At 39.3% G+C, this 12,485-nt stretch overlaps 1 protein-coding gene across 2 annotated transcripts in view; it reads right to left on the reverse strand.

The window, feature by feature from the left end:
- LOC133537431 (FERM domain-containing protein 5-like) overlaps positions 1–12,485 on the reverse strand; it is a 138,643-nt gene that overhangs the window by 40,507 nt on the left and 85,651 nt on the right. For both annotated transcript variants that reach the window (XM_061878441.1, XM_061878447.1), the window contains exons 2-3: positions 6,275–6,379; positions 2,092–2,134 (exon numbers count right to left, since the gene is read on the reverse strand). In XM_061878441.1, the coding sequence (XP_061734425.1) occupies positions 2,092–2,134; positions 6,275–6,379 (148 nt within the window). The remainder of the gene's footprint in view (positions 1–2,091; positions 2,135–6,274; positions 6,380–12,485) is intronic.

Below are 12,485 nucleotides of genomic sequence, written 5' to 3' on the forward strand. Positions count from 1 at the left end.
ATTGATTTCTATTTTAGTATTGACCTAATATATAAATATCGTATTATGGTACCACAACAGAGCACAGATGATGGGTAGGCTCCCGCTCCTCCATCGCTGTGTCTCTTATACTTCCAGTTCACTGACATAGGAAAAAAAACTTTTACGAGATCCTGCAAAACATCCATGTCTCTTTAGGGGCTCCGTAGAAACCAGCTTTTTAAAACACATTTGAAAAATCTTTGCTGGATTTTTGACTTTTTAAAGATAGGATCAACATATCTAAAACCTATCTAGATCATTTGGTTTTGTTTAAATAGTAGGCTTTTCACAAAAAAAAGTGTCAACAAACTCCAAATAAAGTGGCCAAAATGAAATGATCATATCACCTGTCATAATTCACTTAAATATGATTATAAATCCGTCAGGGTTCCCCAGAATTAAGTAGAGATGATCTAACACGCGTAGGATTATTATCAGTGGTTCAAACGAATCAAATTAACATCATTATCATTACAAACAGAGGATGTCGTTGTGGCTCGTGCAGCCCTTTGAGACATTTGTGTTTAAGGGCTCTGTAAATAAATTTTGATTGATTGATTGATACAATTGTATAATTATTATTATTGCATCTTCTGGTGGTTAAGTTTGCACCTGTTTTTCAAAACTACTATTGCCTCTGTTTGTAACTTTAATCGAGCGTCCTTGAATGCACCACAGTTATGTGCAATGACATGCCAAATTGAAACTTTCTCCTATGCTGCTACAGATAGATTTAGTAATTTCTATCTTTATTCTATCACCTCATTCTTGTTCCAAAATGCTGGCGCTGTGTGTGAATGCTTAAAGAGTAGATTTAATGATGATATGCCATTTGTGTCAACACTAAATTGGCCCTAGTGTGTGAATGTGAGTGTGAATGTTGTCTGTCCATCTGTGTTGGCCCTGCGATGAGGTGGCGAATTGTCCAGGGTGCACCCCGCCTTCCGCCTGATTGTAGCTGAGATAGGCACCAGCGCCCCCTGTGACCCCAAAAGGGAATAAGCGGTAGATATGGATGGATGGATGGAAGTGGATGAATGCCATTTCTGTTTGCTGCTATCCAGCAGTGTTTTGCATTATTGATATGGAGCGTCGGTAGTTTTAGACATTATTATTTTGATTGAAGCATTTTATTTTTCAAATTTTCACGACTATGTTAATTTTATGAAATTTTTTTGGAACTTGCATATTTAAAAAAAAAACAACTTTAAAGTTGATAAAGGCCATGGGCTAAATGGCCCTTATAGGGCCATGTCCCTAAGACACCTGTTCAAATTCACACTTCAACGGCCCTGATTCTCAACTCATTTGCAGTTTAGAGAAGTGCAAAATGTCAGCTCGCAAGAAACATAAGTAGTACATTAAATACAAGAAAAAAATATGCCATCATACTCCGAAGGTACAAGAAAAATATTTGTATTTAAAAAAAAAAAAGATAATTGTAATCATAAGTGTTTTAACAAAATACTAATTATTCTGAAATTAATAAATACATTCATAAATATAATCATTATCATAAAAATAATATTTAGAATAGTAACAATTTAAAGAATAAACAAGTAATATTATCACAATTATATATTCTTTAGGGCCACACCTACAAGAACACACAAAGGCATTTTTTTTTTTTGCCCAAATTAAGAATTTATTATGGCATGTTTTGCCAATCCGTGACATTTTTGACATTTCTATTAGTTTTCTATATTTTGGATTATTTCCTGCCCAGTGCTTCCACTTCCTGTCTGCCTTTTCTTCCAAGCCACTTTATATCTGACTTGAATGCCTGCCCCATGTTTTGTAATTAGCAGACTCGCCTGCAGGCAGGCAGGCAAGCAATCACTAATCAGGATGCTTTTATGCCAGCCAAGTCTAGAGTATAGCGCTGGATCATTTGCACCTCCATGCTACATTCCTCGGTTTTCCTCATCAAATGCACTTTTACCTGCACTTTGCCTTCAATCTCTGCATAGTGCATCTCGGGTTCACGCTGCACGCGACGCAGCCAGAGCGTTAATTTTTGTTCCTTCATTTGTATGAATGAATGTGACATATCTTCAATGAAATACTCACATTTCATTTGTTTGGCAATTGACTTTGAAAACTCCAACCAGTGCTGCAAAGAAGAGAGAGCAAAATAAAGCAGAGAAAATGTAGCTGCTCCACTACACTTTCTGACTGCTCAGCAAGTACAGTAAACATGCTGACTGAGGATCAAAAGCAAGAATAATACATTGGAATCACCCGCATATAAAAGCCACCCATACAGTTAGTGCCGCTCCCACTTGCTTCTCTGACAGCAGCCAGGAGGAGATGAACTCACTCAAGGGATGACATAAGAGCGGCAAATGCATCACTCCCGTTGGTTTTAATAAACACCCCAACAATGTCTTGAAGATAGCTTAAAGGCCTACTGAAACCCACTACTACCCACCACGCAGTCTGATAGTTTATATATCAATGATGAAATATTAACATTGCAACACATGCCATTACGGCCTTTTTAGTTTACTAAAATGTAATTTTAAATTTCCCGCAATGTTTCTTGTTGAAAACGTCGCGTAATGATGACGTGTACGCTTGACGTCATGGGCTGTTAGGAAATATGAGCGCTGCGCACACACACAGCTAAAAGTCGTCTGCTTTAACGGCATAATTACACAGTATTTTGGAGATCTGTGTTGCTGAATCCTTTGCCATTTTGTTCAATTAATATTGGAGGAGTCAAAGTAGAAAGATGGAGTTGGGAAGCTTTAGCCTTTAGCCACACAAACACACGGTGATTCCTTGTTTAAAATTCACGTAGGTGAAACTTTACTATGGATCACAGCAAACATGGATGCCGTCCGAAAAAGTCACTTCTTACCGGAGATCAGCTGAGCTTGTGCCGCCCATAAATCTGCCGTCGACTTCCCCTAAGACACTGCACGTCAACACCCGGCCGTGGACACACCCTTTCGACCATCAGGTACTGTTAAACTCAATAAAACAGCAACACAATAGAAAGATAAGGGATTTCCCAGAATTATCCTAGTAAATGTGTCTAAAAACATCGGAATCCATCCCAATGCAATCGCGTTTGTTTTTTTTTCTAGTCCGTTGCTATCAATATCCTCAAACACGAATCTTTCATCCACGCTCAAATTAATGGGGAAATTGTCGTTTTCTCGGTCCGAATAGCTCTTTTTGTTGCAGGCTCCCATTAAAAATAATGTGAAGATGTGAGGAGCCATCAACATGTGACGTCATCGTCTGCAACTTCCGGTAGAGGCAGGGCTTTTCTGTTAGTAAGCAAAAGTTGCAAACTTTATCGTGGATGTTCTCTACTAAATCCTTTCAGCAAAAAATATGGCAATATCACGAAATGATCAAGTATGACACATAGAATGGACCTGCTATTCCCGTTTAAATAAGAACATCTCATTTCAGTAGGCCTTTAAGGCAAATCATGGTTATCTTCTTGCATTACTACTTCATGCAAATACATTGTATTATATTCCCCACTAATATATCTCATTAGTACACCACTGAGTGCTTTGAAATTAATCTTAAATACCTAAATGATACGTATGCACTGTTATTATGTGACAAGTGTGAGTTATTCAGATCAATGACCCTTGAAAGTAAACAGATATAAAACACAGCATTTTCTTATACGACACAATCCAAACAACCTTCCTTAGTCATGGTGATAAAAAACAAAAAGGCAACTAACATATTCAATAACTTTTTGATGCAAGATCCCTATTGATTTTTTATCAATAAGACTGATATGATTATTATTCATTTAGACTGAGTTCATAAAATGTATTTACACCTTTTGTTTAATGAATCTTCTTTAACAAACGATGACAAATTATTTGAAGTCTCTTTTATAAAACATTTGGGATTTAATTCTTATTGATGCAAGAACCCTATTGGTTTAATGAATCAAACTGATTATTCAAAGTTTCACCTTTTTGTTTGACAAATCTTAAACAAACTTTTACAAATGGTTTTAAGTCCCCTTTTTAAACTTTTGAGATTCAATTTATTTTCGATGCAAGAACCTCATTGATCTTAATATCTGACCAATCTGACTTATTCCTTATACAAAGTCAAAAGTAAACTAAGTGTTTTTTGTCAATAACAGTAATACAAAAAATAACTATTATTCATTATATTTACATACAAATCAAGAATCCTATAGATGTAATGTTTGACCAATCGAAGTAATTTCTCTAACAAAGTCAATGGCCAAATAAGTGATTATTGTCAATAACGGAAAGGAATAAAACTTCATTAATTTCATTAATAATTTAATCAAAAGCAAGAATCATATTGATTGTTATGTTGACTAAACCAACACGTTTCAATGAAGAAATACAAAGTAAAATAAGAGAATGTGGATTGGTAAAAAAATAACAAATATTTTCAAGGATTCATGTACTATAGAGCAGTGGTCTCCAACCTTCTTTGCACCACGGACCGGTTTAATGGAGGCATTTTTTTCAGGGACCGGCTTTGCCAGATAAATACAGCAAAAATAAGTGCATGAAAAATACAACTCACTATAACACTGGATTAGTGGGATCCCTTGGCTTGATTATTTGCAATGAGATGCAGATGCAAATCAGCCTTTGGCTACAATCTGTCACATTTATATTTTAAATGTTCATTAGTGTGCATTGTATCATGTCACAATGTTATGACAAATACAACAAATGGCAACTTCCTATGAGGAGTTGTATTGTACATCTATAAATGAGTTTATTGGTGTGTCAGGTGGAACAGGCAAACGTTAATGGGGAACATTATCACCAGAACTATGTAAGCGTCAATATATACCTTGATGTTGCAGAAAAAAGACCATATGTTTTTTTAACCGATTTTCGGACTATAAAAGGGTGAATTTGGCGATTTAAATGCCTTTCAATTGTTCGCTGTCGGAGCAATGACTTTTCACCCGTGACGTCACAACATGAAGCAATCCGCCATTTTCTCAAACACATTACACACACCAAGTCAAATCAGCTCTGTTATTTTCTGTTTTTTCGACTGTTTTCCTTACCTTGCAGACATCATGCCTCGTCGGTGTGTTGTCGAAGGGTGGAACAACAAGATCAGGGACGGATTCAAGTTGACTTACGTGGAGTGTGCTAATCAGACATATCAATGGTCACGGCATGCTAATCGATGCGAACATGCTATTTAGGCTAGCTGTATGTACATATTGCATCGTTATGCCTCATTTGTAGCTATATTTGTATCCAGCCTTTCCCTCCACCCACATTTAATGCCAAACAAACATTTACCAATCGATGGATTTAAGTTGCTCCAGTGGTCAAAAGATGCAATCGTTGGTTGGAAGGCAATCGCCGAATAGCTTCAATAGCTATTCGCTCAATAGCTTCAGTTTCTTCTTCAATTTCGTTTTCGCTATCTGCCTCCACACTCCAACCATCTGTTTCAATACATGCGTAATCTGTTCAATCGCTTAAGCCGCTGAAATCCGAGTCTGAATCCGAGCTAATGTTGCTACATCTTTCTGTTCTATCCGCCATGTTTGTTTGTATTGGCGTCACTATGTGACATCACAGGAAAATGGATGGGTGGATTTGCAGATAGAGAAAATTAGGCACTTTAAAGCCTTTTTTCGGGATATTCCATGATGAGTCAAATTCGGAATTTTTTTTTCGAAAAATAAAATAAGACACTGGGAACTTATTTTTATTGGTTTTAACCCTTATGAGATTGTGATAATGTTCCCCTTTAAGTGGAAAAATGCAGTCGTTTATAAATTATTTAATGTTTCTCTGCGGCCCGGTAGGAAATGCGTCATGGACCGGTACCCAGACCGTTGGTTAGGGACCACTGATACAGAGAGCAAAAACTCTACTGATTTTAAAGGCTATCCATTCAATGTGTGTAAGTAAAATAGTTGACATCACTGCAGGTCAAACATAAAAAAGTCCATCCCATCTTTCTTGTCAAAAGGCTACTATATCTTCTATGAAGTTTTAGGGATTTGTTCTAAAGACAAAATGAGAACCTTGTTGATCTGAAAATGTTGACAATGATGTCAAAGGTCCAATAATTATTTATTCTGTGTCATTCTAGTTGAATGAAGTTGTGACAAATATTCCTTCTGTAAGAAAATGCAAATAGGGAGTGAGGAGCAGTCAAAAGTGTGGACACACTTTCTCATGCTAGTGAATGAGAACGTGGGTGCAAACCTTTGACTGGTACTGTACTTTGTATAATTCTTATTACTCACCCTCTGCTTGTCTGGGTCCACATATCTGATGCCAAAGTAGTCTTTCTCCAGCAGGTTTAGGTGATGGCAGATGAGGTCAAACAGATACTGTCCCTTAGCGTCCCGCTACAAGAGAGGAGGGACACGTGTGTTATCGTTAGTCGTACAGTATGCACTCACATGTTCAGTAGGATACGGTCATTAACATGTCAACAAGGAAAAGATACCCAGCAGGTCATCGTCAGGTAATCAGAACGCAAACTTTGCAAAGTAGGGATGTGCTGATTGACCGGCCACCGATCAGTATAAGCTATCTTTTTTTTATTTTAAATATGGTCGCCTTTTCTAATTAATGCCTTTCAATGCCGATCACAAACCCCTTTGTTTATTTTTATTCCCCCTACTGATAAGCTGGCAGCAAATTGTGTACCTCCATACGCAGTGTGGAGCCGCTCTAAAAGCTACATTGATAATAATCCCTTCCTTTGTGGCAAATAAACTGCCATTCTTAGTATCTTAGGGAAAAGAATAAACATGTTACACACCAAGACCAAGTTGGGAGCAGGCATGCGAATAGCTAGCTTTAAACAACACCAAGAAATAAGTGCTTAGTAAAGTTTAAGAAGTGTAAAGAGTAGGTGTGGAGGGAGGTGTGGCCAGCGCGCCTGCAGGAGCAAAGGTCATCGCCTCTGTCTATGGTGCTGAGGACGAGCACCATCAGATAGGGGCGGAGCAAGTGCTGACGGCGAGACACAGCTGGCAGGTGATTACATTTCACAGGTGGTGCGTGTTAATCTAATCATCTGTTTGATTGATTGATTGAAACTTTTATTAGTAGATTGCACAGTTCAGTTCATATTCCGTACAATTTACCTCTAAATGGTAACACTCAAATAAGTTTTTCAACTTTTTTAAGTCAAGGTCCACGTAAATCAATTCATGGTACAAATACAGTGGGGCAAAAAAGTATTTAGTCAGCCACCGATTGTGCAAGTTCTCCCACTTAAAATGATGACAGAGGTTTGTAATTTTCATCATAGGTACACTTCAATTGTGAGAGACAGAATGTGAAAAAAAAAATCCAGGAATTCACATTGTAGGAATTTTAAATAATTTATTTGTAAATTATGGTGGAAAATAAGTATTTGGTCAACCATTCAAAGCTGACACTAAAGGAAGGAGGTTTTGGCTCAAAATCTCACGATACATGGCCCCATTCATTCTTTCCTTAACACGGATCAATTGTTCTGTCCCCTTAGCAGAAAAACAGCCCCAAAGCATGATGTTTCCACCCCCATGCTTCACATCCTGATCCCCAAGGAAAAGGACTCTATGGACATCAGCCAGTTTCGCCAAATCAGCCTTCTCAATGTTGAAGGCAAAATCTTCTTCAGTGTAGTAGCTCACAGGCTGTCCACCTCCCTGGAAAAGAACCAATACATTGATGCTTCGGTGCAAAAAGCAGGGGTTCCAGGCTTCTCGGGGTGCCTGGAGCACACAAACATGATATGGAGTCAAATTCATGCTGCCAAGAAGGGTGGAAGAAACCTCCATATTGTGTTCTTGGACCTAGCAAATGCCTTTGGGTCAGTTCCTCATGATCTCCTCTGGGTGGCATTCCACTATTTCAGTGTCCTGGATTCCATAATTGGTCTTGTCAAAGCCTATTTCCAGGACCTACAGCTATGCCTGACAACTGGTGAGTGTACCACAGCATGGCAGCGACTTGAAATAGGAATAATGGGAGGGTGTACCATCTCACCTCTTGCTTTTACAATGGCTATGGATGTCATCATCTGAGCCTCTAGGTGGGTGGTAGGAGGTCAAAAGATTAAATCAGGCCTTCGTCTTTCGCCCGTCAGAGCCTATATGGATGATATGACCATCCTCACCACAACCAAGGCGTGTGCTAGGCAGCTGCTGAACAAGCTGCAAAAAAACATCCAGTGGGCCCTGATGGAAATAAAACCAAGCAAGTCCAGAAGCATTTCGGTGGTGAGGGGGAAGCTGATTGAACATCGATTCTGTGTGGGTGAGGAGGCTATAACAACAGTGTCTGAGAAGCCTGTCAAGAGTCTTGGACGTTGGTATCATGCCACCCTCAAAGACACGGGGCAGGTGGAACAGCTCAAGCAGGATACTATAACTGGCCTTGAAAACATCGATAAGACCATGCTCCGTGGCCGGTTAAAGTTGTGGTGCCTCCAATTTGGGTTGTTACCCAGGCTTTTGTGGCCTATGACCATCTACGACATACCAACCACAAAGGTAGAAAAGTTGGAGAGGATGGTTAGCGCATTTGCTAGGAAGTGGCTGGGTCTTCCCAAATGCTTCAGTAACATCGGACTGTATGGAAGAGGTGTTATGGAGCTTCCTGTTTCCAGCCTAGTAAAGGAGTTTAAGTGTGCAAAGGTAAGGCTGGAAATTACGCTAACAGAGTCTCGTGACCCATGCGTTGCCCAAACAGCTCCTACCTTGGTGACCGGAAGGAAATGGACTGCAAAGTTAGCTACTCTGCAAGCAAAGGAGGATCTTAGGCACAGAGACATCATTGGCCTTGTGCAGCAGGAGAGAGGAGGCCTTGACCTTGGTGAGAGCAGACCGTTATGGCATACGGCTGCTCCAGCTCAGCGACGACGGCTGGTTGTAGAGGAGGTGAGTCGGCATGAGTAGGCAGCAAGATGTGCAAAGGCTGTCTCACAAGTCAAGCAAGGACAGTGGATGAGCTGGGAAGGAGTCGAGAGGCGAAAGCTCTCATGGAGGGAGCTGTTGGGCATGGGGGCAGGTCACATCAGTTTCCTCTTACGCTCCACATATGATGTCCTTCCCTCCCCCTCCAACCTCAAACAGTGGTACATAGAGGACCCCACATGCCCCCTCTGTCCATCTCCAGCTAACCTCAAACACATTCTGGTTGGCTGCAAGACAAGTCTCTCACAAGGGCGCTACACCTGGCGGCACATCCAGGTTCTGAAGTGTCTAGCGGCCACGTTAGTGGCCAGAAGAGTGAAGATCAATGCCCTGCCCCTGCCAAAAGTACATCCTACAGCCACAAGAGAGTTCATCAAAGAAGTTGCAGAGTCCACCAAAGGCCATAGGCCAGCTCGGAATGGCTCGTGACTGGAAAATGGCGGTGGATCTTGATCAAAAGCTCTGCTTTCCTTCAGAGATAGCCAGATCAAACCTCAGACCAGACCTTTTGCTCTGGTCCTCCTCACTGCATATTGTGTATATAATAGAACTCACGGTTCCCGTGGGAGGCTGCTGTGGAGGAGGCATTCGAACGCAAAAGCCTTAAGTACTGATGCCGAGCAGAATGGATGGAAAGCAAAGGTCTGCCCAGTGGAAGTTGGCTGCAGAGGTTTTGTGGGCCGGACAACAATCAGGCTGCTTAAGGACATCGGATTTCGAGGCCAAACCCTGCGAAACACCATCAAAGCCCTCTCAGGAGCAGCAGAGACAGCCAGTCGGTGGCTGTGGTTGAAGAGGAGAGACATCATCTGGAGATCTAGTAGGTGTCGTGGGCCTATCATTGAAATGCCGGTGAAGGAGGGTGCCCACCTGATGACCCCAATGAAGCTGACAACCATTCCCCTTCCTCCTCTCTGTCCCCCATCTTGCAATCCCACCCAACCAGGTCCAAAACCACAGCGGTTCTGAAGCAGCTCTGAAGGAAGAAACCTATTATTTCCACTCTACTCAGGTTGTTTTGTATCATGGGATTGTTCTATCTAGTCCTAATATTGAACTGAAATAAGATTTAAAATTGATTCTAAAGATTTTCTAGATTTGCCAGAATAATTTATTTTAATCATAATAAGTTGGAAGAAATATTTCACAAATATTCTTCGTTGAAAAAACATAAACTAAAATGAAGAATTAAATAAAAATGTATTTATTATTATTTACAGTAAAAAAATAAAAAATACTTGAACATTGATTTAAATTGTCAGGAAATAATTTAAAAGGTAAAAAGGTATATGTGTTTTAATAATCCTAAAATAATTTTTAAGGTTGTATTTTTTCTCTAAAATTGTCTTTCTGAAAGTTTTAAGAAGCAAAGTAAAAAAAAAGGAATTTATTTAAACAAGTGAAGATAGATAGATAGTACTTTATTGATTCCTTCAGGAGAGTTCCTTCAGGAAAATTAAAATTCCAGCAGCAGTGTACAGAGTTGAGATCAATTTAAAAAAAAAGTAAAAAGTATATAATGGGGGTTTAAAAGGAAACAAGATAGAGAAATATTACAAAAAGAATAAAAACAATGGGAATAACAATATAACAGTAAAATAAGAATATAACAAGACATAGTAGGCAGTAGTGACCATGTTATGAAAACGTATTGCACTGTTAATGTTTTGCATCCCCTGTCATCCTAATACCCCCCGCCCCCCGTCCCAGAGAGGAGTTGTACAGTCTAATGGCGTGTGGGACAAAGGAGTTCTTGAGTCTATTAGTCCTGCACTTGGGATGAAGCAGTCTAGCACTGAACAGGCTCCTCTGGCTACTGATAACGCTATGCAGAGGGTGACTGGCATCATCCAGGATACTCACTAGTTTGTCAACAGTCCTCTTCTCTGCCACCGTCACCAGTGTGTCCAGTTTCATGTGAAGACCAAGTCTTTAAAATATTTTCTTGGATTTTCAAATTCTATTTGAGTTTTGTCTCTCTTAGAGTTAAAAATGTCGAGCAAAGCGAGACCAGCTTGCTAGTAAATAAATAACATTTAAAAAAAATAGAGGCAGCTCACTGGTAAGTGCTGCTATTTGAGCTATTTTTAGAACAGGCCAGCGGGCGACTGATCTGGTCCTTACGGGCTACTTGCAGCCCGTAAGGACCGCGTTGGTGACCCCTGGTGTAGATATTAATAAACTATCAATAGTAGTAGATCGGCCGATCTCACTCATGAATGATCGGCAGCGTTAACACCCTGATCGGAACATCCTTATAATGAAGTTCTGGGCCGATAAAATGATATGAATATATGTTGTGATAGACAAAATCTATATGAATATAAAATGTGTACGATAAAATATTCAATATATATTAATATTTTATGGTCAGAAGAAACCAGAAATGATTAAGCCTTTCTGTCTCGGTGTGGATTCTCTGCATGGAGTGAGAACATAATCTGTATTATCTCGATATATCAACTAAATATTAAAAAACTTGTCTTTTGTTGGTTTTAATGCAGACTGTGCTGCAACATCCTGACACTTCCAATGTGTTAGTTTAATGCAGGGGTGGCAAATGTACGGCCCACGGGCCGCACCAGGCCCGCAAACAGGTTTTACCCGGCCCGCGGGATGAGTTTGCTAAGTATAAAAATGAGCCAAAATTTTTGAATGAAAGAAACTGCTGTTCTAAATGTGTCCACTAGATGTCGCTATAGCAATTCTTTGTATCTTTGTAGATGATGCTACATATGTACAAAAAATAAACCACATGATTTTAGTGCACCAGTCGAGGAAAATGAGCAAACTACATAAACAACATCCTGTAGTTTAATTTTAATTTTATTTTTTTATCTTGATAGATTGCAAATAAACACTAATAAGTTGACTGATGAACATTATCTCATAATTTTTTCAGAAAGTATAAATAACGACAAATAAAGATAGAATACTATTGACCGCAACATGAAAGTGTAAAAAAAAACAACAACATTATGATTTGTACATTTTCAGAATGTGCTTGTTCTATTTCTAAACAAAGAAAACAATCTTAAGTTATCTTTATTTTTAAGTTATTGTGCCATGATTTTACCAGTCAGGCCCATTTGGGACTAGATTTTTCTCCATGTGGCCTCCGATCCAAAATGAGTTTGACACCCTTGGTTTAATGAGTCGCTTCCCAAACTACTCTGTGTAGTGTTCAACAGCTTGTACACTAATACTATCTAGTGTCTAAAATCTGCAATCAACTTAAAAGTTTACTACCTAAGCTGTGCTCATCTTACCAGGCTACCAGACACCCTCCCCACAGATAAATAGCACCCTTGGTAAGTTGGAAATCGTATTACTGTATTTATTGGCAGGCTTGAATAAGTTTAAAAAAATGCAATAATTATCTACATCGATCAATACAAAAAACATATATTGTGATAAAGTTTGTAGCCATATCGCCCAGTGCTATCTCTACAACAAAGTAAAGTGTGTCAGGTAATATTCTATATATTGGTATTTTTCAACAGGAAGTCTGCTTTTTTGAACATAGAAAACGGCCACCAGA

Source organism: Nerophis ophidion, linkage group LG02 (genome assembly GCF_033978795.1).
Source record: "Nerophis ophidion isolate RoL-2023_Sa linkage group LG02, RoL_Noph_v1.0, whole genome shotgun sequence".
In the NCBI taxonomy this organism is placed as follows: domain Eukaryota; kingdom Metazoa; phylum Chordata; class Actinopteri; order Syngnathiformes; family Syngnathidae; genus Nerophis; species Nerophis ophidion.